The sequence below is a fragment of the Neovison vison genome, chromosome 4 (assembly GCF_020171115.1).
Source record: "Neovison vison isolate M4711 chromosome 4, ASM_NN_V1, whole genome shotgun sequence".
Lineage (NCBI taxonomy): Eukaryota > Metazoa > Chordata > Mammalia > Carnivora > Mustelidae > Neogale > Neogale vison.
In genome coordinates, this window is record NC_058094.1 from 150,447,295 (window position 1) to 150,474,946 (window position 27,652).

Consider the following 27,652-nt stretch of genomic DNA (forward strand, 5'->3'; position numbering starts at 1 on the left):
AAGTCCAGCTGGTGTACCGTTTCTAGGGTGTCATTCACACTTTAGGGGAAATAAGGGTTCCCCCTGGTGTGTGCAGGTCAGGCCAGAGGAGACCTGCATTGTAACCCGGGTGACAAGAGTTGGGTGACAGAGATGGATGGGACCCAACCTCAGTCTGCCACATGATGATAGAGTGCAGGGTATCCGAGCCAGTGCAATGGACTGAGGTCTGGACAGGGACAGAGAGAGTTCAGATCCAGAGAGACACATGGCGTTTCCACCCCAGAAGATGCCCAGGATAATTTGTTAAAGATCACATAAGCCCTAAGATTCATCATTACCCTGTTAGGGCCAACCAGTAATACTGCTTACCGCTATAGAACATCTTCTGAAAAACTCAACCTGCTAGGTCAGCTTGTTCTACCAGTCATCCTAGTGCATTTCAGTTTATCTTGAAATTTAATGTGAAACTTTTAATACTCACATCAAGATCATCCTTTGCATTGTAGTAGACAACTTCATTGCTCTATAAAAAAAAGAAAAGAAGAGTGCTTTATTGATATGAGTAAAAATGTAAAAATATACTGGATCAAGCACTGAACACATTTTAGGCATATTTTAAATAATAAACCTCTCATGATATTCTTCTCATAAAACACTCCACAAAGATCCATAAAGATTAGCCAATATTTTCTAAAAACATTTTAAAACACTGTATCTGTGATATTGAAAAGTACATTCTGCACTGAGGAAAAAATATCTCAGTATAGGTCTGAGACCCATTCGTCAAGAAAAAATAAAGAATGCATGATGCAAAGAAGTTATATACACACACACTTACAACACACACACACACACACACACACACACACAGATCCCTAAATCATGAAATTATGAATAGAATAATTCAAGAAAAATGTGAGAATGCGCCTTGTTAATACTTCACTGACAATGCAACTTTATATATATATATATAAAATGTTGAAATTAGTAAGGCAGGGTGTATCTGGACGGTACTGGCAGAAATTTCTTCATGAGATTCAGAAAAGGGATCAGGAATAATTGAACTTAGACAGCAAAAAAAAATCAGACTCTCTAACACGCTGATACTATCATATTCTCCCAAAGTGGTGAAGGAGCATTGGCTTTTCAAGAATAAATGTATTCAGACATTTCTGCCAGCCACCAGTGTTGCTGAAATATGCCAAAACTATAAATTACGGATATAAATCGTTATTACAGAATGAAAACGGAAAGGAAAGAATGAACAAAATGGTGGTCAAGGAATTTAAAAGTTTTATTCTTTGAGAATTCAAGGTTAGTTCTATGCACTGTTAAAATAATCCACTTATACTAATTTATTTTTCCTTTCTTCTCCTGAACTGATTGAAAATATAATCCATCTTCCATACATTTTCAGTAGTAATCAGAGGACTATGTGAAAAATGTGTTTTCTGTGTCTCTTTAACATCAAAAACATGGATACTGTAAAATTGTATTAAAAGAAAATGCAATACACATTTTTAAAAAGAAAATTTCTCCAAAAAACTCAATAAATCAGTGCTTCTTAAAATATACATCACCTCCACTACAAATCACTAGTTCTTCAAGACATTCCATGGCCATATGACTTTAGAATAAACAATGAAGTTAAAACCTCTTTTTTGCTCGAGTCTCAATATGTGAATGTACATTATACATTATATGAGTGTACATTATACATTATATGAATGTACATTCAGTATATGAATGTACATTATACAGTATATGAATGTACATTATACATTTTCAAGAATAAAACAGACCTTGTTGTGTTTCTCAAATTTAATTGCTGCCGAACCGGTCTCTCTTTTTTAATTTGAGAAATATATCATGAGCAATTAAGATTGCTCTAAGACCAAATAAATCAAAAACTGTATTAATAAATAACAGAATACATACTTCATGATAGTGAATGAAACCATGACTTTGAATTTATTTCATTTAGAATCAACAGCTCTAAAAATTACCATTTAATTAATTCTTTTAAAAAGAACTAAGTAGCTAAAGAATTTAAACATGCATAAAAGTTCTACTTCCTGAAGCATTTCTTACAGCATTAATTTTGTAACAAAGTTAAAACACAAAATCAGAATTCATCACATACACAAAGCAAGAGAATCTCCTGAATCCACCAGAGCCCCAAATCTAATTACTAGTTTATTGATCCCTCTTGCAACTCTGTAATTTATACTTAGGAGACAATTTTCAACTTAAAATGTGGATTCCATCAAAAGATAAAATATTGAGTAAGTTTATCTTCATTTCAGACTTTATTTCTGACAACTCCTTCCTCATATTTATAGAACTGAAATGTAGAAAACAAGGTGAAACTGCATTACATTTTAAGTGATTCAACATCATTATTTTCAACATATTAAATATCTATATGCACACACTCCTATTCAAAGAGAGATGCAAAATAATTTAAATGTAACTATCCCTATCCTTTAGATAAAATAACAGACACAGATCAATTATATAAAACAACTAATATGTTTAGACTTACATTTGCCCCATGGTACTAGAGCAAATGGACTAAACTGTTTAATTTTTTTTTTCTTATATGTGGCACAGGGTCACATATAAAGACAAAAAAGAATTTAATTAAATCTAAAATTAAGAGTATCACATACAATGTCGAAAGAGTATAAAGTATGACAACAAAATGCTAATTTTAACTAAAACTATGTATTTTGATTCTATTACAATAAAGTGTGCCTGAAATAAAAATAAAAAGGAAGAAAATCTAAGTTTGAGAATTTTTCAAATGTTTTTCCTCTCGTTACTACACTATATTTTATGCAAAATCCTATTACTTCTCTTCTAGAAACTTTATATTGCTTCTAAAACTTATGCAAATGTGTTCTGCAAAATTTATTTGAATTTTATGCATTTGCACAAGGCTTTCTAGACTCCAGAAGACACGAGATCCTCAAAACTCATCTTATTTTTCTATTAAGTAAACTGGGAAAACAAAACCAACACCTTAGTCATAAAATTATACTGCATATACAATAACCATACTCATTGTACCTGGGATATTTTTTATTTCTACTTTTAAAAAGCTTCCTTTAGGGGTTCCTGGGTGGGTCAATCAGTTAAGTGTCTGCCTTCGGACTAAGCCCCATGGCAGGGTCTCCGCTCAGCGAGGAGCCTGCTTTTCCCTCTCCCTCTGCCTGCCGCTCCCGCTGTTTGTGCATGCACTCTCTCTATCTCTGTGTCAAATAAATAAATAAAATCTTTTTTAAAAAGTAGCTAATTAAATACGTGTTCTTAGACAGTTTGTCATGTTTTAATAGGAGAACAAAGACCATAATGGAATTGATTAAAGTCCACTGTCTTCAAACAGAATTTCTTCTTTACCATGTGTGTTTCTCTAACCCTAAACTTTGCAGGGAGAGCATGCACATTTCATCTATTCCCTGATTTTACCTAACAGAAAAGCTCAACTGATCCCCTTCCATAAGCATAAATCTATGTAGGGCATCAGGTTTTGGGGAAACTGTCGTGGCACTGAATTTGTCAAGTATAAGCACACTTATATGGTAGTATGAGACAGAAATTAAACATTCACAGAATATTTAATTTGTATAAACATGTATAAATAATTTGTCCACTCTCAGTTCCTCATGCTTTCTTACAGAGAATTATAATTATTTACTTTATTGTGGCTTTTGTTTAGGGTTGGAAGAGTGGCTCAGAAAGAATTCTAAATATAAGCTTGAGGAAGAGTCTAATTTGGTAAAGACATAATTCTCTTTCCTATCATATTCATTTATAGCTATCTCTTCTGCTATATAAAAATACATGACATGTGTAGCTATGTTAAACTACATCAGTCTGAAATCAAATCGCTCAAAATATATCCAAACCGAATCCCAACAGGATTAAGATAAAAGATAATTCTCAGGAATAAAGGGCAATCCACACTGAATCAGCCCAATTCTTATGTTCTGGTGTCTTAGAGGAGCGAATGTCAGTTAAAATTAACACTGTGCTAAAAGAAAGTTAGGAGACCAAATTGTATAAAAACAATTAAATGGCCTGAGGAGGGAAGAATTAAAAAAAAAAGAAAGAGGAGGTATCAGTTGAATTCTTTCTTCCTTTACAGGGACCCCTGCCTCCGTGCCTCTTAGACTGTATACAAGGAGATTTTGGGGTCTCCCAACCAACAGAGGGAGCCACACGTCACTCATTCAACAATACTTTGGCGGCCTCACTCTGTACTGTTTCAGAGAAATAAAAATGAAGACTCTGCCCTGACTGTAAGAAGCAAGTTCCTCAACTTCCTTATACACAGTGGCCAGAATATCAGAGTCAGTTGCTCTGATCTGCTATAATCGAAGACTATCTCTTGTCATTGTTGGATGACATGATCACACAAACCGAAACTTTCTCAGGTTTCAAAATAGGTGAGAGTTAAGAACTTCACAGAGCTAAAACATCCTCTTCTATTTCTAATCAATTCAAGCATGTGTGGATGTGCGTGTGTGTGTGTGTTTCTCATTCACTCACCTATCCTACCGCTCAAAGCTCCCTCAATCCCTCTTCCAGAAAATAGAGTTATGCCAGTTATCCTTTAATATTTTAAAATGATGGCATATAAGCTAATTATCATAGGCACAGAATACAAAATTGAGTCATCTTGTTTTTCTACTATTGTTCTGGCTAGATGTTTTCATGCAAATTATCAAACATCATCATCTTGGAAGGTATTTACACTCCAATACAAAAGTTTTTAGTGGATTTTAGGGTATTACGTGCAGTATGATAGGATAAAGCCAGCAATGGCCTCAAACCAGATTCAAGATTACTGAAACCTTTAGAGAGCTATTTTTCATCATTTGACCACCACCAGATGACAAGAACAAATTGTTTTGTTTCTGATTTTTAACCAAGTAGTTTAGTTATTTATTATCTCCTCCAAACAAATTTACCCAAATGTTCCATGCTAATATAATACTGCCGCTTGCTGAAATTTAAAGCTTCCCCTAGCAAGTTGAGAGATAAATTACTTCAGTGCCCATTGTCTACTGGGAGTCAAAATTAAATCTGGGCAAAACAGACCATTCCATCTTAAAAACGTATATTGTGAGTGACAGTCCCTTACATGCCACTCTCCTATAAAAGCTGGCCTCTGATGAATAGAATAAATTTATGTTAAACATCGGAAGCAGAAGTACAAAGCTTCCACATGGAAGTGAGATGGTGCCAAAGATTTAAATATTGGAACCGAAAATCAGGATTTTAGAGCCAACATCTGAAATATATGACACATTCAAAATCCAAATAGAGATTAAATTCCTGTCCAATTTACTAATTCTCTTTTCTTGGCTGCACACCTGACTCTGCACATGATCCACAGCCTGACAAATGGTGAGCAACCGTATTGTCTGCTAAAGTTGCTTTTTTAAAAAAACCCATTCTTTTTTTTTTTAAGATTTTATTTATTTGACAGAAAGAGAGAGAGAGAGATCACAAGTAGGTGTGTGGGGGGGGGCAGGATCCTTGCCGAGCCGAGAACTGGATGAGGGGCTTGAACCCAGGACCCTGAGACCATGACCTGAGCCGAAGGCAGAGGCTTAACCTGCTGAGCCACCCAGGTGCCCCTAAAACTCCCATTCTTTTTTTTTCCCAATTTATTTATTTTCAGAAAAACAGTATTCATTATTTTTTCACCACACCCAGTGCTCCATGCAAGCCGTGCCCTCTATAATACCCACCACCTGGTACCCCAACCTCCCACCCCCCCCGCCACTTCAAACCCCTCAGATTGTTTTTCAGAGTCCATAGTCTCTCATGGTTCACCTCCACTTCCAATTTACCCAAAAGCACATACCCTCCCCAATGTCCATAACCCTACCCCTCTTCTCCCAACCCCCCTCCCCCCAGCAACCCACAGTTTGTTTCATGAGATTAAGAGTCACTTATGCTTTGTCTCCCTCCTTATCCCATCTTGTTTCATGGATTCTTCTCCTACCCACTTAAGCCCCCATGTTGCATCACCACTTCCTCATATCAGGGAGATCATATGATAGTTGTCTTTCTCCGCTTGACTTATTTCGCTAAGCATGATACGCTCTAGTTCCATCCATGTTGTCGCAAATGGCAAGATTTCAAAGAAGACATCCAGATGGCCAACAGACACATGAAAAAGTGCTCCATATCACTCGGCATCAGGGAAATACAAATCAAAACCACAATGAGATATCACCTCACACCAGTCAGAATGGCTAAAATCAACAAGTCAGGAAATGACAGATGCTGGCGAGGATGTGGAGAAAGGGGAACCCTCCTACACTGTTGGTGGGAATGCAAGCTGGTGCAACCACTCTGGAAAACAGCATGGAGGTTCCTCAAAATGTTGAAAATAGAACTGCCCTATGACCCAGCAATTGCACTACTGGGTATTTACCCTAAAGATACAAACGTAGTGATCCAAAGGGGCACGTGCACCCGAATGTTTATAGCAGCAATGTCCACAATAGCCAAACTATGGAAAGAACCTAGATGTCCATCAACAGATGAATGGATCAAGAAGATGTGGTATATATGCATAATGGAATACTATGCAGCCATCAAAATAAAACTCCCATTCTTAATTGTTCATCACTCTTCAGTTTCAAAAAATGAAGTCAGTTAGACAAATATTAAGGACACTCTTGTAAAAGGAGAGGGAAAAAAGGATACTCTTGTTATCAATGAGTTGTGTTAATGATTCCTGCCTACCAAGATCCACATACTGTGCAGCCCAAATCAGTTACACTGTAAATATCCTGATTCATACATCTTTGTAACAACCTGACCTGGTAAACCTACACGCCACTGCCATTGACCTATGCTCAAGTCAACCAGGGTACAAGGGACACACTAATCATAGCACTGCAAACCTGTGTGAATACAAGAACTTAGGAACCTACTATGTATGTGTCACTCTGTGTGCATGCATGTGTGGCGGTGGGTAGGGGTGGGTAGTGGTTGGTGAATGTGAACAAATCTTCCCAAAGAGAGCTGAGAGTGGCTGACACAGTAAACTAAAGACAGGGGTTTTGGGGGGGAAAAAATTAAATCCTATTTTTTTTTTTTATTTGAGAAAGAGCAGGAGTGGGGAAGGGGCAGGAGGAGAGGGAGAAGCACAGTGTTACTGGAGCAAGGAGCCTGACACTGGGCTCAAGAGGTGGGGCTCCATCCCAGAACCCCAGGATCATGACCTGAGTGGAAGGCAGATGCTTAACCAACTCAGCCATCCAGGCACCCCCCAAAAAAGTATTTTTTATGTCACTGGAGACATGAGCATGCTACTGGTGAAAATAAAATGAAAACTAAAGATGGGCACATTCCATTTGGATGTCAGTGTCAGCAGATTACTGGACTGAAGGCGTGAGAAAAACCTACATTCACATCATGACAAAAGACAACTGATGTAAAGTGTCTAGCACAGTGCCTGGCACACAATATTTGCCCTGTATGTCATCAACTCTTATTCTATATATTGAAAAAGAAAAACCAGTAATATCCACAGAAGTTATCTGTTAGCTTTAGCATGTAGTTATATATGAACGAACGTAAATGGTTATCATTTATTTTTCTTAGACTAGTTAGTATGCTGAGTCTATTTAATTCATTAAAGTCCCTTCTTCAAGGATTCCACAGAGCACCCTGGAGAAGAAATGTGATTATTAGTTGCTGTTATTATTTTAATCTGATATATTAAATGAGGTAATTCATTAAAAAGTCAAATATAGGGGTGCCTGGATGGCTCATTTGGAAGAGCGTGCAACTCTTGATCTCAGGGTCATGAGTTCAAGCCCCATGTTGGGTATAGAGACTACTTAAAAAACTTCAGAATAAGTCTAATACAGATGGTAATGTGTGAAGGTTTTATATGCATCCTGTCCATTAAATATGTTACTGTCCTTCAAATTTCTCTGTGATTCTAAATTTACTCTTTCTAACCCCACATCTCCTTTACATCTCCATCCTCACAGGCTCCTGCCTGGAAAAATTCCAGCTCTGTATTAAACCAAAAGTTTGTGCATCCATTTGAACACCCAAACTGGGGCATCTGGCTGAAGAAAATTATATAAACGCCTTTGCATAGAGTAAGTCAACGGTCCTCATGTTTTAACAACCATAGTAAACATGAGGATTTGCTTTGTTAGATTTTTTTTTTTTTCCTAGTCAGAAACTCTACTGACTGTGGAGAACCATTTCTTCCAATCATGTGATTCAGTTGGCTGGCAAATTATACTAGCTCACTTCCCAGAGAAACTCAGAGATGCCAAAATCTATGCAATGATAGTACCTCATTTCCCTATTCCTTTCTTAGGAAGATTCTATTTCTTCAGGAGTAGTTATGGTTGTAAAAGCTGAAATGCTTAAAGTCTGAATCCTCATGTGACAGAGGCTACTTCCGTCTGTTTGTTCTCAGTGATAGAACCAGTAATTTATTACTTATTTTTTTTTTTTTTAGGCTTGTTAGGTTATGTTTTCTAAACTCTTACAACTGATAGTACTAATACAATATATCACAGTCCCTACAATAAAGGTTTGTTGTTGTTGTTTTTTTTTTCCATTCTAATTCTGTTACTAACAGTCAATACTATTTGCTTAACTGACTGAGCCATCCAAGTGCCCCCAATATAACAATTTATTAGGGCGCCTGTGTGGCTCAGTCGGTTAAGCGCCTCCCTCGGCTCAAGTCATGTTACCAGGATCCTGGGATTGAGTCCTACATCAGGCTCCCTGCTCAGCAGGAGAGTCTGCTTCTCTATCTCCCTCTGCCTGCCGCTGCTCACCCCCCCCCACTCCTCGCTTGTGCTCTTTCTCTCTCTTGGTCAAATAAATAAAATCTTAAAAATTCTACTAAAGATGGAAGTGTGAAACTGTTACTAAGATGGTGTTCAATGATCAATGAATACAATAGAAAAATACAGGGATTCTACTCTTTCTCTGAACTCTCAAGCATTCATTCATAAGAAATATATACTGAGCATTATACAGATGTCAAACTTTATGCCAGAAATCCAAATACGTGTGCTTTTTTAGACTGACTGTTAAAATTAAACTAGTGAGACACTAACAATGAAGTGTCTAATATTCTTTGAGATACATTCCTTTGTCTTATCTGTTCTTTTAATGTTGACTTATAATGTTTTAAAATGTGAATTTAATTTAATACTAATTTTTTTAGCTTAATGGAAGAAGAAAGAACTGGAAAATCACTTTAGCCTTTTTAAAGCTTATTTCCACTTTCAGCAAACAGCATTTTATATTTATTCATCAAGTAACTGCTATTATGTATTTGTAATATTACAGTTGCTATGTTCTTTAGGTTTCCATTATGTTGCTAGTAAATTGAAGAATTCCTTAGTAACTGCCCCAGCACATTAACCAATCAATGAGCCAAAGTCCTCTAAGAAACGTAGTCACAGCAAAAGATAATAGACCCAGGTGTCTTTGCTATAGCTAATTACCTAATTACAAAGATGCTCAAGTACTCCATCCCCAAGCCATACTATGAGGCTAGCAACACAATTGGAAAGATCACCCTACATGGAAAAAAATAATTGTAATATTCGCCAAAGGAAATGTTCATCACTTCTGCATAAAAGCAATTTAAAAATAAACTGAGGGAAAAAAAGAGAGAAGATTAAATTATTTGATTTGAGTAGAGACAGCATTGTATTATGTGTCTATTCAGTGCTTGCACAAAGTCTGCGATGTTGTATGAACTACTACTGAATGGACAGATAAATGAATAAATGAATAACATAAGCCTAGAAGGAACTATCAGAAATTCTAGACTAAAAAGAAGAACAAAACACACACAAACATACATATGTGCACACACACAATGCATCAGAGTAGAGAAAAAGTATGTAGCTTTAAAAAAAAGTTCCAACTAAGTCAAAGTGTATACCACTTTCACTCTAAAAGAAATCAAAGAGGAATTCCAATTGGGCTGTGATTTCAGAACTCCTTGGTTGTTGAACTTCAAAGATCAATTCCTATTAAACAGTAAAAGCTACAGTAATTTATTTCTTTATCTGATAAACTTCAATAGAATCTGCCTGTAAGGTTTTTTTTTTTTAGTGCTTCAAATAAAATTGATAAATATATGATTTAAACTGCAGAAGAAAAGCAAAAGCAGAATATGAGAAGATAAACATATTATTTTTCTTCAGCTACCAAATCCCCCAGGAAACTCAGCCCAGAATTGGACAAACACATCTATAATGCTGAGGAACTTGCTTTAATCTCCTTTAATCTAAAACTCTAATGAAGCTTTGGGTATAATCATCTAAAACATTAAAACTTAATCCCCAACATATTCTATTTTTTATGCTTCTTCCTATTGACTTTGATTTTCTTGACTCATGATCAAAGTTAACAGCACTTGATCATAACAATATATGATGTCCTAGTATTAGAGTCATGTTCATTTGTCCAATTGTAATATTAGCACTGCCTTTTCAAATTAATCATTATCAACTTCAGAAAATTATCATACCAACACAATCTATCAAGACTTAAACTATGACCAATCATTACTGAGCATGAAATAATCTGGCCAAAATCAGAGCTTTAAAGAACAGTAAACTAATAACCATTATATCAATTTAGTTTCTCTTTCATTGGGTTTAAGGGACTGTATAGGATGGGAAAGAAGGAGGAAAAGAGATTTTGATGATGTGTGCATTACATGAGGGGCATTTGCATAGACCATTAAATGTTTTATAAAATTTCCTGAACAGGGGCGCCTGGGTGGCTCAGTCAGTTAAGCATCTGATTCTTCATTTCAGCTCAGGCCATGATCTTGGAATCCTGGGATTGAGTCCTGTGTCTGACTCTGCACTCGGCCTGGAGTTTGCTTAAGATTCCCTCTCCTTCTCTGTCCCTTCTCCCTCCCATGTGCATGCTCTCCCCCCCTCTCTAAAATAATAATAATATTCTGATTATATCATAGATATGATCTTATTGAAAATAAAAAATTGATAAAAACATAATTAACCTTATATCATGGTATCATTTTGCTTTTTGATTTCCTTTTCCTTCTTCCTCTCCATCCCAACTCCCCACTATGGAGAGAATCAGTTTGGCACTCTAAGTTGAATATTGGGGTTAATATAAATACACCGTTGTTCAGCCCGGGTATTTCATTAGGTTTAAGTTCCTATCAGGCAGGCAATAGTTTTAAAAGCCACTCTTATTAGAGAACAGACTTCTAAATTTAAGAAAATAGGTAACTTTATATAGAAAGATAAAACTAGAAATTCTAAACCATAAGCGAGAGTTAGAACACAACATATGGAATAAGGGATGTTCCTTACCATGAGGAAATAACTGCTGAGACTTTCCTGAGTTGGGTTGGAAGCGTACAGAGAGCATGAAGAGTGAAATATACATGGCCTAGCTCCTTTTACCCATAGAAAACAGTAAGAAACGAAAGAATTGGGAGAAATTCTAGAGGACTGGCAAACTGCCACTTTTCCTATTTGGAATTCTGGAATTAGGGCCTTTTCACACCTGGTGGATAGCCATGAACCTTTTCTTGTGGAAAATTTCCCCCACTTTCTCTCCTCAAATCACAGATAAGTACCCCTGTTAATATCTGTCACAGCACCTTCTGACATTTTCCTCCTCTCTAAATCAGGGAGAACAACAGTAGGTAGGAACCTCCCTGGTTTGTTGTGTGGAATTAAGAAGTAAAAGCCAGGGCGCCTGGGTGGCTCAGTGGGTTAAGCCACTGCCTTCGGCTCAGGTCATGATCTCAGGGTCCTGGAATCGAGTCCCACATCGGGCTCTCTGCTCAGCGGGGAGCCTGCTTCCTCCTCTCTCTCTCTGCCTGCCTCTCTGCCTACTTGTGATTTCTCTCTGTCAAATAAATAAATAAAATCTTAAAAAAAAAAAAAAAAGGAAGTAAAAGCCAGATCCAAAGATCAGCTAAACCCCCTTCCTTGACCCTTGAACTTATCACAATATATTGTGTTGACTTGCCTGAGCACTGTAAGGGGAGAGACACTATCTTGATCGTCTTGGTGCTCAAGGTCTGGCTGGAGGTCCGTCAAAACTTACATGCCAATGACTGAACTGAATGAGCCTGCCTTCCTCACAGTTGTTGAATGGCCTGCTTAATGATCTTTCTCCTCTACAGACAAGGCCTTTGAGAACAGGTTTCCACCCCTGCCTTCAGTTTGGTTCCCCAGAAACAGACACTCAATTAGGATTTAAGCACAGATAATCAACGAGAGAGGTGATCTCAGGACATAATAATAGGAGAGTAGAGAAGTGAGACATGGAGACAACGGATTTCAATGTGATGTTTGTTAAGGAGCAGGTGGGCAACTGGGGTTCAGTTCCTGTGGGAATCACTGTTTATCAAGGGTGGTATTCGCCAGTACTGGTCATCACTGCTTGGAGATGTTTGTTTCCGCAAATTTCTGTCCCCACTGAGGGCACTCAAGCAAAGATTTGCAGATGCTTGAATAGAAAGCTACAGGAGTGTGTGTGTGTGTGTGTGTGTGTATTCACGTGTGTGTGCTGAGAAGATGTGGGCCGGAAATCAACATCTATCACAGACACTCAGTGTTGTAGAAATATTTACTGAGCACATGACTGAGTCAACAAATGGCTTTAAGCACTTAAACAGTGTGACTTTCTTAGGCTTTGGTTCCTCAACTACAAAGTGATGACTCAGTCGATAAATATGGTCTCTAGAATACTTCCACCTATATATTTTGATATTTCCACTGAGTAAGTGTTTTGTTTTAGATCACACACGAAGATCCAGGAGCTATGTTCATCTCTTTCATTCAGTGAGCCTTTGATTACTTTCTCTTCTCCTGTGAACATGCAACAGAATTTAAAGAGATCTCTTTTAGTTCTGAAAGACAAAGGCAGTGCTTCTTCTTTTTTCTTACTTGAAATTCCTCTGACATATTTCTTTAGAAACAGGTACAAGTGCAAGAAGCTCTACATCATTATTTTTCTTCGTATCTTGAAAGATCAAGTCAAAGTATATTCACTTATCCCTGAAAAACAATAACCATTTTTCTAAGGATGCAGGTGTGGAGATAGAAACACTCCCCAAATAGCTTGAATGAACCGCTTTTTAAGATGTAAATATGAAAAAAATCAAACCCCTTCACTCCTACCAAACAACAACCTGGCAATCTCTCCATTAGAGCATAAAGTAAGTGTTCTAGATCAACCGCTGCTACCTTTCATGAATATAATGGAAGACTATTCATGTATGTTTAACTAAAGTAGAAATCACGGGTTTTTTTCCTAGGGGCTGGATTACAGTTTAAATCTGCACTACCTCTCTGTGAAAATAGTTTCACTAACAGTACAAAGAAAGGAAGGCTGCTGCAGAAGGATTGAATAGAATAATTTCTGATATTTCAGAAGACCCTCCCATTGCAGCTGAATAATACAGAATCATTTTGGAAACAAACAAATTCCTACCAGTCTATACTTCATTAGCCTAGTTTTAGTAACTGTATTTAATAAAGTTGTATTTCAAACAGCTTTTTTTCAATTCAAACTCTTCACTCAGATATAACTTGTCTCTAATTAAAACATGCATAATTGTTAGAGTGTTAATTTATGAAAGCCACAATCCAAAAGATTCTCAAGGAATTCAGAAGACTCTCAACATACTCTTCATTGCATTTTGTCTGTTGTCCAAAATTTTTAAAAAGCGGGACGGAGAAAGGAAATTCTGCGGACTAGGCTTCTTCCCTCAAACATACTTTATACATTATTCATTTTGATTTTCATAATGTGCATTTTTTTAAGGAAATGTAATCTTTTTTCTTGAGAGTATTAATTAAAGACATTTTTCAAAATATTACAGAGTTGTACCAAGCAGAGGTAACATGATGTAATACAAAGGACAACTTTAAAAATCTGAATTCTATTTTTCAGTTCAATAATTAATTTGTTGACAAACAAATTAATCTCTCCAAAGTTGTCTGTCTCCTAATTTATCACCTGGACAAAGAGCTCCAACTTGAAAGGGTGGCATGATAATGTAACAGTATAATTTAACTGAAAGAACTTTGTAAATTTTGAATATATATATATATATACATACATATGTATATTAGTTATATATATATACACATACATATGTGTGTATATATATATATATAACTAATATTATTATCTGGTATTCAAATTATATTTAGACTGTTTTATGCAATTATAGCCAAGGCCATGATTTAAGTTCCCAGAAAATATTTGTGTAATATAATTATACAAAAAGAATACAATAAAAGAAGTTGAAATATCAAATAAAATTTTCCAGAAACAAACAAACAAAAAAATAAGGCATTCATCTTGGCTAAGAATAAGCAATGAAATTTAGATAGTTTCACATAAGAAACTGAGGACAAAGGAAATTGATCAGCTAAAGAACTTGCCTAAATGAAGATATTTCAATCACAAGAGGCTGGTGTCATTTCAGGGGAGAGGAAAAATCCTGCAGAGAAGCCAAGCCAATTATAGAGTTGTCTACATTTTAAACACATGCTTCCAGATGTGTTACTGAACAAAGGAATACATCAATGTACTCATCTTTTGATCATATTGGCTTCTTTCCTAATGCATAAGAAAATCAGTATGAAAAATATTTTACAAACAAAGAACCAAGAATTTCAAAGTCAATATCCAGGTGAGAAGTGGGAAGAGAAGGTATTAGCAGCCAATTAACCTTTACAGACACAATTTCCTCTCTACAAAATTAGAAGGCTGTGTTTTTTCCTCCAATCTGTTGTATATTTTGGACACTTTCATGGATTATTTGTTTGGTAAAAATATAGCAGTTCTAGAAACACCCAAGAAGAACAAGTAAACTAAAAGCATGGCAAGTGAAATTATCATTTATATCTTACATGTTAAAGGTAAATTTTCAAACAGTATACAATAGATGAGAGAAACCTAAAAATGATTAATCAAAGTTAATAAGTATTAATATACATTATGTCCTCTTCTGTCCCCATCAAGTAAATGATAGAAAAATCAGTTATGTAACGGACCTAGTATTGTTTACAAACTTAAGTTTAGAATTCCTCAGAAAAAGAAATCATAGCTCAATAAATATAAAAAGTTGAGGAAACCTTGAGCTAAGAATTTTTAGGTATGAGCTTTAGAAAATCTTAGTACTTTGGCACTGAGAGACAAAATAGAGATCAGAGGACACCCAATTGAATGTGAATTTTGGATAGTGACTTTTTTTAGTAAAAAGTATGTTTCAAACCTATACTAAAAATATATTTGTTGTTTATCTGAAATTGAAATGTAACCGGGCACCCTATATATGATGTACTAAATCGAGCAACCCTACTATGTAAGATACTATTATATCACTTAAATATATTCCTTTTCTTTTTAAAGATTTGATTTATTTATTAGACACAGAGAGAGAGATCACAAGTAGGCAGAGAAGCAGGCAGAGAGAGAAGGGGAAGCAGGCTCCCTGCTGAGCAGAGAGCCCTACTAAGGACTCAATCCCAGGACCCCAAGATCACAACCTGAGCCAAAGGCAGAGGCTCAACCCACTGAGCCACCCAGGCGCCCCTTAAACATATTCTATATTATTTCCATTTTATTCTATTTCCAACAATTTTTAAATTAAATATTGTTGCAGGAATGTTTTGGAAGGGACGGAGATGCTGTACCATTGAACCCTAGAAATTAAATCTGGAACAATGATTTCAAAGAAGCGACATCAAAATTATAAACTTCTCCAGCCTTTAGAAAAATCTTTAGCTAAATGCACTGTATGCTTCAATATTTCCAATTTTACATATAGAATTATCTGGCATTGTTCATTTAATTTAATTCTCATTTTGAAATACATAAAGGCATCATCAAAAAGACTGCATCGATAATTCAGCAGTAGTTTGTTATTTATTAATCCTTTGAGAAAAGTCAGAAAAGAGAAAGATGGCTGTCAAACGTACCAACCCACAGACCACCTAGGTTGATGGCCATGACCTGACCAGCAGGCTGGTTACCCACTTAACTTCAAACCTATTACGTGATACTTCTTTCTTTGCACACCAGGTCAAATGGTACAACTTGCCCAGAGAGAGGTTATTCCTGCTGTCAATGGTACATGAAATGCTGACAACTTGGTAAAACCCACCAACCAGGAATTTTAAGTGGCACCTAAATAATGTTGCTCCTGTGGCCACCAGCTATTTTGTTGAGAAGATTATAGTCTAGTTTCCTTCGGAATGCATGAAAAGGACACAGGACTATTCGCAATTAAAATTCTAGACAGTTACAATTTCTAAACTAAAAACAAGCGAGTCATATACAAATAAAACAGCTAACAGAACTTATAATCCTGCAATGAAGCATTAAATTTAGCCATGAACTAACTATTTGACAGACTGGAAGAAAGGAAATTGTGATCAGTAGCATCGGTCTAGTCTGATGAAAAGGATAAACAAGATTTTTCCCTTGAGCCATAAGCTTCTTCTTATACCGAGGCCTAAAGGACATTGAAAAATACAATGGCCATAGGCCTTCAAAGGTGTTTTCTCAACAAACACACACAAAAAATTCTTTAGTCAGTCTCCCGACCCCCTCTGTCTCCATACACTTCCCTATAGAATAAGTATTATATGCTTGTATACATAGACAATAGACAACAATCTAATACCATTCTTTCTTTTAAGATTATTTTAGTATTTGCCAGCACAAAACGTTAAGCAAAATATTTTAAGAAATATTTGAGTTTTATACATGTGCAGAGGAAAAAAGAGAACCTAAGATGACCAGCACTCATTTTTCTTCCCAAAAAGAACACTACAGCACATGGAACATATACACATGCTCACATAAATACTGGAAAAGACTTGCGCTGAGCTTAAATGAGGTATAAAATAGGATTCAAAAAATGAATGCCAGTTGATCTTTGTAGAGCCAGATTTCTTTCATTTTTTTTTAAAGATTTTATTTATTTATCTGACAGTGAGAGAGAGATCACAAGTAATCAGAGAGGCAGGCAGAGAGAGAGGCAGAGAGCCTGATGCGGGGCTCCATCCCAGGACCCTGAGATCATGACCTGAGCCAAATCCAGAGACTTAACCCACTGAGCACCCAGGTGCCCCTAGAGCCAGATTTCTAAAACAAGGTATAAACAATAATAATGATCATGTTCTGCCCATTTATGGATAATTTAGGCTGGAAAAGTATATAATCTCATGCAGTACTCTCAACGATCAACTAGATGGCTATTACTATAATCTATAGATAAGGAACTGAGGTTTAGGATGGTAAGCCAATTTCTCAAAGTTTCTCACTGAGGAGCAAAATAGAATTTGACTCTAGATCGAGCTAATACAAAAGCTCACATAGTTTCCTCTAGAGCAAGTGAATGTCCTCTTTTCATTTACTCATATCACCCTAGTATTTTCTATATTCAAATATGATGCAAATATGATGCATACACTGATAAACAATAGAAGCATCCTTAGTACGGGAATACTAAGTCTTAAATCTCTCAGTTTCTAAATAGCAGAAATCCCTCCTGGTCATCTTCTAACTAAAATAGTATTTTTTCGTCATTAGTGAAAGAAAATGAGCTCCTCAAAGCTTAAACCTTCTCTAAGTTGGTCTCTGGGCTTCTTCACATCTCCCTGACTGGTTTTTGCCAGGAAGCCCAAGTCTAAGGCAGATGACCTAAAAAGAAGAATAACAATCCAAGACTGAAAGGGTATAAAAGATAAGGTTTCATCACCTGAGGAAAAAAAAAAAAAAGGTGTGAAAAATTACTATCTTCCTTACTGTGTATTGCACTAGCGGGCAACAAAAATAGCTCAAAGTTGAGGGAAACACAGTCAAGAACGTCAGCAAAATACTATCATTTTTGAACAGCAATCTACTGAGCATGTCATGTTTGCTTAGATAATGTCATTATACACATGTTAATAATATTTTATTTACCACCTTCTCTAATTCTTCAAACATTCAATTTACAAAAAAAAAAAAATTGGAATGTGAATAAAACAGGTGCAGCTGCTTAAGAAAAAAGCAGGTTTAGAACTACAAATGAATTTTTATATCATTAAAGACTTGGCATCAATATGTAAGATTTAAAAGATTAAACACACACCAAAAGGTAATTGCAAAATATCTAATGGTGTGATTTAAAAAAAAAAAATGTACACAAAATATATTGGCATGCTAGGCAGTCCACTTTATGCCCACACTTCTGCTCTAACTCAATAAAATCCCTGCTTTTAAATTTAGCAACAATCAGCACGTACAATGCCTATTTAATTACCCATTTTGTTGACTTCTCTTTACTTTTGCTTTCTGTGCACTTTCGGTTTCAGGTATCCTAGCAGGAAACCCTTTGTAACCAAACTGCCTTGCACAAGTCAACCTGCAGGGAAGCTCACAAGCCCTTTAAAAGTTAAACTCCTGACCTATGTCAGTTTTATACAAGCTGGGAAATCAATCTCAAGCAACTCAGAAATCAGTTCTGATTTCTCTATGTTACCAACCTGCACTCTATAATCCCACATAATATATTGTTCCCTGAGTTTTAAAGGAATTCTATATCTCTCCACATATATTAACTGCATCTCTTAAAAAGTATATAAATAATTGAGAAAACTATAATTTTACTATGACAGTAAAGAAACTCCCATCTTTCTCCCCAAAACGGAGATGTTCATGTACACAATCTCAAATAACAGATTCATATACAAAATCTCAAAATAACCAAACTATTAACCACAATTTTAGTCACTTACATTTTCTTTCCTTTCTTTATTTTGAAGTGAGATAGAGGGAGAAATGAAATGGAAAGCCAAGTCAAGTTCTCTCTTTCACAAAAATGTGCTTTGACTTCTTTTGCTCAAAAGCTTTAGTAAATATTCTATAATCTACTGTGAAAGTTGCTTAAAATTTATAGTTTCCATACCACCAAGATGACTAGCATCAACGTGACTATACAGACTTCCTCTCAAACCATGGAACAGATGTTTGATACCCTTAGAAATCAAAGTAGTTTGATGAATTTAATTCACTCAACAGTAACCTTGAATTTTACATCTCCTGAAGAAGTTTAAAGCTGTTGAAAGATACGGCTTTCTTGGCACTCTCAGGCAGAGCTATGAATTATAGTACAATTGCCCATCTTCATTCTAAATTCACAAAGCTTTCAACATAGCCAACAGTGTTTTTGTAGATAGACCTTGGCTTTTCTTGTCACTGCTGTTTTTTCCTGAGATCACAAAGCATGAATCAAGGCAATTTATATTCTCTAATGAAATACCCTTGACTTTTGACAGCACTGAGAAAAGAAACAGCAGCAAGTAGGTCATACAAAGCCCCCATGCCAGAGAATCCAATGTTCTAAAGTTCCACGACATTCTCTTGGTGTTTATTCCATTGCCTTCAGATAAGAAAATAGACAGTTTGAAGAAAACGGCACACATTGTGGATATTCATTTTTGGATTAAAAGTATTCAGTTTTCCACCATTCTGACTTGCAACCACAAACTAATAACTAATTATGAAACAGAATATAGAATTAAAAGTCCACAAGATGGGGTGCCTGGGTAGTGCACTCAGTTGGGTGTCCAACTCTTGGTTTCCACTGGGATTGCGGTCTCAGGGTTGTGAGAAAAAGCTCCACATGGAGCCCCCGTTGGCCTCTGTGCTGGGCACCAGTCAGCTTGGGATTCTCTCTCCCTCTCCCTCTGCCCCTCCCACTGACGCTTGCTCTCTCACATTCTCTCTCTAAAAATAAATAAATGTTTTTAAATAATTAGTAAAACCCAGCAAGATAAAATAAATTTTAGAGATTCAAGTCTAAGTTATCAAATGAAAAAGATAATTTCATGAATCAGAATTTCAGAGAAAGTTCAGGAAGCAAAGGAGCAGATTCTAAAATAGTACCAGAATTCCTAACTAGAGCAATCAGACAAGAAAAAGAAATAAAAGGTATCAGAATTGAGAAGGAAAAAGTAAAACTGTCTTTATTTGCAGACAATATGATTTTATATACAGAAAATTCTAACAACTTAACCAGAACACTGCTAGATCCATTCAATGAATTCAGTGAAGTTGCAGGATACAAAATTAATACATAGAAATCAGTAGCATTTCTGTACAACAACAAAAATATTTCTGAAATACAAATACAGATACTGATTCCATTTACAAGAGCATCAAAATAATAAAACATTTAGGAAAAAACTGAACCAAGGAGGTGAGACATATCTATGCTGAAAACTACAAAATGCTGATGAAAGAAATCAAAACCACAAGTAACAGAAAGATATTCTGTGTCCATGGATTGGAAAATTAATATTCTTAAAATATCAATACTATTAAAAGCCATCTATGGTTTCAATGTAATGGTTTCATCTTTTTGGTTTCAATGTAATCCCTATCAAGATTCCAGCTGCATTTTTTATAGATTTTTAAAATTTATTTATTTTAGATCGAGAAAGAGAGAGAATGGAAGGAGACAGCAGAGAGAGAAGGAGAGAGAGTCTTAAGCAGACTTACACTGAGCAGAGAGCCCAATATGGGGCTCAATCTTGTGACCCTGAGACTAAAACCTGAGATGAAACCAAGAGTCAGATGCCTAACCAACTGTGCTACTCTGGCGCTGCCCAACTGCATTTTTTTAGATGCTGGGGGTGGGGGGGACTCCTAAAAGTTACAGGGAATCATAATAAAAGACCCCAAACAGCCAAAGAAATTCTGAGAAACAAGAACAAAGCAAAGCACGATGTATCACACAACTCCTGATTTCAAGCTACACTATAAACCCACAGTCATCAAAATGGCATCATACTGACCTAAAAAAGAAAAGACTAAGAGAACAGAATCAAAATTTCAGAAATAAACCCAAGCATATATTGTCAACTTGTTGTGGAGAACAAAGGCAAAATTAATTAATTAATTAATTTAATTAAACTCTCATGACAAGTACTTGAGACAGGCAGAGTGAAATTCTTCCAGGAACTCAACTACCTCAATGTTAATACTTTGGTAAAGGCAAAAGGCAGCCTTAGCTTGAAATTCATTAGCCCAAACTCCAGGATCTTCTAAGTCTCTTGAACATATGAAAACCCTTTGGGAAATTACCCTTATCTGTACTGCCCGCCCCCAACAGGATATAGGTTAGCAATCATCTTCCAAATATATGGCCCACTGATAAACACCTGAAGGGTCTCATGACTGAGAGCTTAACTAGGCAGTAGTAAATGTTCCCTAACAACAGCTAGCCCCCCTCAAGGTCCTGGAAGGTTTGCTTCCAAATTACTTAGGGACTTGCGCTATCCCTAACCTGCTGCCAGCTTGAAAGTATATACAAAGTCTTTCCTTACAAAACCAGTGCAGCTCTTTCTGCCCTGCTTCCGGTCCCCATGCTTAAATAAAACCACCTTTTTGTCCCAAAGACATCTCAAGAATTCTTTTGCTTCCAAATCTCAACATTTCATATCCAACTAATATTTGACCAGGAAGCAAAGATACTCAATGGAGAAAAGATGGTCTCTGGACTCATATATCACTCAGAAAAAGTAACTCAAAATGTAATAAAAATTGAAATGTAAGACCTGAAACCATGAATACATGGAAGAAAACATAAGGAACTTCCTTAACATGGGTCTTGGTAATAATTTTTCAGATAGGACACCTTAAAGCATAAGCAACAAAACCAAAATTAAATAAATGGGACTACAGCAAACTAAAACTTTCTTGCACAGCCAAAAACTAATCAAAACAAAAACAAAACATCAACAGAAAGTGAAAAGACAACCTTAGGGATGAGAACAAAATATCTGCAAACCATATATCGGATAAGGGTTAATATCCACAATATATAAAGAATCCATATAACTCAATAGCAAAACAACAACATATAACGTACATGATGACGATAGCTAACACTACTGTACAGTACAGAGGAAAAATTGTTAAGAGTTATCATCACAAAGAGAATTTTTTTTCTTTTATCTTTCTTTTATTGTAATTATATGAGAAGATAGCTATTACCTAAACTTATTGTAGTAATCATTTCACAATACATGTAAATCACCATGCCAGATCTGTCAACCTTACACAGTGCTGCATGTCAATTAGTCCTCAATGAAACTGGAAAAAATGAGAATTTCAAAGTAAACCCTACAAAAACTAGAGAAATTTCTGGGAAACCTCGGGATTAACATCTACGCTATTAAAATAACAGAAACATTAATATTCTCTGTCAGGTGGTTTCATTTCCTTTTAGCCAAAGAAATAGGCTGCAATCATCTCCAATATATCATTTGGTCATTTTTACTCAGCATAAGGATTATGAGAAAAGAATTTAGCCATTGAAGCATCAAACATACATTTCAGATTTATTACAACTTGGATTCTGTAATCCGTTCTCTCTGGAGTATAACTAATGCTCTTTACTTCAAAACCCAAAACCCTCAGAACATAAAAACATAAAAATGCTTAAGACTTTCAAATACAAGTGTGGAAATGTAAAATGTATTGGATTTTGCCGATTGTGAGCTGGAAGGTAATGGGATTCCAACATTGATACCAACACTAGGAGTGTAGAAATGCTTTCAGGACATTAACAGGCTAAAACAGCTGTGCGGAAATATAAGTGTGTGTGCATGTTTCTGCTCAAAGCAAGAATATAATTTATCAAAATCGATATTTTGATTCTGTACTGCCGTTGTTTCTTTAACATTCCACAGTTATGTGTTCTGGAAATCTTTAAAAATATGTTTCCAAAGGGATAAACGGCACATTTGTGAGCAAAATCAATGTCAACGCAGTGTATTGATTATGCAGATGTATTTGTGTTTGATGATGGCAGATTGTTGGACACTTTGCAGATTCCACCTGGAAGCAAGCAGGGGAATATGGAAAGGGGGGGCGAGACTAAATTTGATTGTTAATAAAATTTCAATCATATTTCTTTACCCAACATTGAATGCCATCAATTTCTCCAATAATGTAGTGTCATGTGTATTTCCTTTACTTAAGCGTCCCAACCCAGCCTTCACCTCTCCCTACATACCCACTCACCCTCCCCCAGTTAAAACAGAACCAAAAAGTCCAGAGGACGAAGGAGAGAGAACAGGGCGACTTTGAGCCTAGAATTCTCCAACCCTCCCCCCAACGCGGGGATGGGGCTCCGGAGGTCAGAGATCCTATAGGGGCTGGGAGGGGAAGTCTAAGGGGCTGGGGATCACTCACGCAGGTCAGGCCCAGGTGGTGGCTCCCAGCCTCACACCATGGGTCAGGGGTGGGAGTGGGGTTCACGCCAGGTGTGGCCTACTCCAAGCCCACACGCGTGGAAGGCCAGGAACGGACTTTCTGCGAAGGCTTCCATGCATTATTTCAATTAAGTTTCGAAATAACTCTACGCTATTGGTACCAATATCATTCCCATTTTATTGGTGAAGAAACTGGCCAAAAATCACACTATAAGAAATAATCAAACTCTTTCTGGCACCTAGGTTGGCAATCCTTTTAATTAGAGTATGTCCCTTTTAACTATAATATTTTCTGACTTGTTTAATGGCTCAAAAATAATTTTAGACTTACTATTAAATTAGAGTACAAAATATTTTATTGAAAGAACTGGAATCAGAAGCACACTCTGAATCAGTGTTTCTCATGTGTAAATGGTACCACCTTTAGGGTGTCTGTTGAAATATCAGACTATTTATTTTCTACTTCCTAGATCTTTGCAGTGGTTTACATTATATTTTACTTCCTTCTTCATGTTTCCTAATAAATTGTTTAAAAGTAGAAATTACAATATCCACCTGGTATCTAGGGAATAATCAGACATATATTTGCATTGGTGTTGAACATTCCCTATTTTGGCTTGGAAAATGCAATTAATTCTAATACCAGCTAATGTTTTCTTTTTTTACCTAATAAATGATAGCTATAGAACATAAAAGGAAATAAATTCTAGTAGGAAAAAGAAGTGGCAATCATCACATTGCTACAAGAAAAGCCACGATTTAATTGTGTTTTTTTTTTCTTTTTTTTCCCATACCTTAAGTCTCACTGTCTTCTTGAACATTTAAACCAATCTGGAAACATGCCAAGTACAGAACATATTTTGGGAGGCAGTTCAGACTATTCATCTTCGTGGAAACCCCAGACTACCTTGGGATTCTCTCTTTTTAATTCTCCCTCATCGTCTACAATCAAATCATTAGTTTACCCAGAGATTCAGGAATCCATACAGAGCCATTTTGTGGGAAGGGGAAGGAAGAAAGGAAAACTAACAAAAGACATGTGATTCTAAAATAAAAATAAGAATTAAGACCATGGCTCTTCAGTCTCAGAGAAATTACAGACTTTTCTTTAAAATAAGGGATAGAGAGAGAGGGTCAGGAAAATCATGCAAGAGAATAAAGGATAGAGGACATCTAACGATGAGATTATTTATAAACTGGCAAAGGAGCTGCCAGAACTGACAGAAAAGGGGGAGACGCAAAACAGATTATTTAGAGAAGTAAGCTACATGAAAACACGGAAAGCACAGATGCATATGAAAAGACCATCATCCCAGACAGGCTTCAGGAAACCATGCCAAATGAAGTGAAAAAAATAAGGATCCTTTAAAAAGATTATAATAGAGCAGACACCAGTTATGGAAAACAGAAAAGGTGGTCCAACTTACATTAAGTCATATTCCTGATAAAAAGAGCATTAAAAAAAAAAGGAGGTAGACAAAAATATTCAAAAAGATGCTGGAAGTATACATCTTTGAAATAAAATTAAAACTTGAATACAATGACAACAAACAATAAACAAGAAGATGTATCATTCCTAGTTCAACCTTAAGACTGAACAATGTATTAGGAACAAGCAAAAAATTCAACTCAATTCAGGATGGGGTCCAGGGATTAGAATCAGACTGGCTTACGACTTCTTTAGAGCCACTACCAATGACAGAAGACAATGAAACAATGCCTCCAAATTTTAGGTTTAAAAAAAAAAAGCCATACTTAGCTCAAGTTTCTTTCAAATCCAAAATGAAATCCCAGAAATTCTCAATCATGCAAGAACTCAGGGACTGCAGCATCCAATGGCTCTTCTCTGTCAAACTACCCAACAGTAAAACCCATCCAATCAAATTACAAATTAAAGAAAAACAACGTTATAAAGAAACAAGGTCTATATGGAAAAGTTACAGTAGAAGTTCTGATGATAGCATTTAAGCCATCACAATACACAACCAGGATTAAACACTGTGGGAATTATGGTCTTTGAGCCTAAATTGTAACGTCAAAGTAATTTTATAAGATTGGGGGATGAATGAGAAAGGTGAGAGAAACACAAACATGTTGATTTATTTTCAGTAGAATGCACTCTCCTGCTACAAGTTTGTAAGTTCTGTTCAAATCCTATAACCATGTGTTTTGTCTTTTTTTTTCCTTTCCTGGTATATGTCAGGAAATAATACATGAAAAAAAAGAGATAATAGATAAACTGAACATCATAATGCTCACAAAATATAAACAAGGAATATATCTGGTTGTGGCAATTAAGATATTTTAGTTTTCCTTTTGTAGTTACGGACATCATTTGGGTTTTTGACGTAATGATCCTGAAATATTTTTACACAAACATTTAAGGTACTATTCTTTTGGAAGGAAAGTGATTCAACAACCTTGACTACTCTCCCTATTGCCGTTTGGGTGTTAAACCCAACTAGATTTTTTTTGGAACATCCAATGTCTTATTTTCTATATTCAAATCTATTTACCATTAAGTCCCTTCTAAACTTTAGCATTGCATTCAGACTCATCATTTTTTTTTTAAAGATTTATTTATTTATTTATTTGACAGACAGAGATCACAAGTAGGCAGAGAGGCAGGCAGAGAGAGAGAGAGGAAATCAGGCTCTCCGCTCAGCAGAGAGCCCGATGCGGGACTCGATCCCAGGACTCTGGGATCATGACCTGAGCCGAAGGCAGCGGCCCAACCCACTGAGCCACCCAGGCGCCCCAGACTCATCATTTTTATTCTTAGAATCAATAGGTCCTCCAGTTAGTGGTTGTCAACCTTTCTTCAGTCTTTTTTTTTTTTAATATTTCATTTATTTATTTGACAGAGAGAGTGAGAGAGAGATCACAAGTAGGCAGAGAGGCAGGCAGAGAGAGGGGGGAAGTAGGCTCCCTGCTGAGCAGAGAGCCCCATGTGGGGCTCGATCCCAGGACCCTGAGATCATGACCCGAGCCGAAGGCTGAGGCTTAACCCACTGAGCCACCCAGGGCGCCCCAACCTTTCTTCAGTCTTAACACACAGGCCAGATAGATCACACTCCATCAGTTACACTGCTCACTAGAGGAGGCGGCGTGGTGTCTTGGCTCCGCCCCCATAAGGAAGTCACTGAGAACTCTGTGGGGAGGACATAAGGGAAGACTTTGGGAAGGGAAAGAAAAAAAAAAAAAAGCTTCTGGGTGATTCTTTTCAGATCCCCAATGAGAACTGTCTACACTGTGGTGAAACACTATAACAAAGTAAAACAGTTTTGGCAATGCAGTAATTTCATAACTGGGGGACTCTAATAATTTAACATATAATATACCCCATAGCACACAATACTACAATGCCATGATAACTAATTTTCTATAACATCAGCAATTATAAGCTCTATTTCTCAGACCAATAGACCTTCCAATGGAGCAGAAAAAGGTATTTGTAACTGTTAATTTAAAACTGAATTCACATATAAAACCACATTTTTCTGTGCCATTAATTTTCACTAAAAATAATATTTGGTCTTTTTTTTTTTTTAACTTGTTGTTACTTGTGCTGCCTCGATTTTATTGTTGCTGCTATCACACGGGCACATTTTCCATAGGCAGTGTGAGAAAAGCAGCACAATGCTTTCTAAATTCAGGTCTGTGGCACCACACTACTCTGTTCTGATATTTGGTTGTCCTATTGATTTAAAATTTTCAAACTTGTTGGTCTCACTTGATTCTCAAAATGTTTGTGTCAGAAGGATAAGCAAAGCTATGTTTTCCACTATCTTATAAAACTGTTGATAAAGCCCCATCATTCTATTTAAATGAGAGTCTAAAATCTTATTGAACTATGTATATAAAACAAATCTGTGGGTACCACAGGGCTGCAGACACTTTTACTCATAATTTGATTGACAATTTTAAAATTATTCTTCCAGATTGGAGGGGGTACAAAGATGAGGGTAAAGGAAATGAAGGGAAATAAATAGAAGAATGATATATTTGAAATTGGCAGAATTTATACACAGACTATATGAAGGCTTATGGCAGAGAAAGAAATTAAGGTTCACTTTTTTTTTTTTTTTAAGATTTTTTTATTTTATTTACTTGAGAGAGAGAGACAGTGAGAGAGAGCATGAGCGAGGAGAAGGTCAGAGGGAGAAGCAGACTCCCCATGGAGCTGGGAGCCCGATGTGGGACTCGATCCCGGGACTCCAGGATCACGCCCTGAGCCGGAGGCAGTCGTCCAACCAACTGCGCCACCCAGGCGTCCCTAAGGTTCACTTTTTGATTTTGGCTAAACTAACTGGGAAGAAGGGGACAGCATTTGAGATGGGGAAATAAAGATGATCAGGATACTACAG

At 36.4% G+C, this 27,652-nt stretch overlaps 1 protein-coding gene across 4 annotated transcripts in view; it reads right to left on the reverse strand.

The window, feature by feature from the left end:
* Positions 1 to 27,652, reverse strand: part of CACNA2D1 (calcium voltage-gated channel auxiliary subunit alpha2delta 1) — a 512,561-nt gene that overhangs the window by 196,312 nt on the left and 288,597 nt on the right. For all 4 annotated transcript variants that reach the window (XM_044245916.1, XM_044245914.1, XM_044245915.1 and 1 more), the window contains exon 5: positions 464 to 505. In XM_044245916.1, the coding sequence (XP_044101851.1) occupies positions 464 to 505 (42 nt within the window). The remainder of the gene's footprint in view (positions 1 to 463; positions 506 to 27,652) is intronic.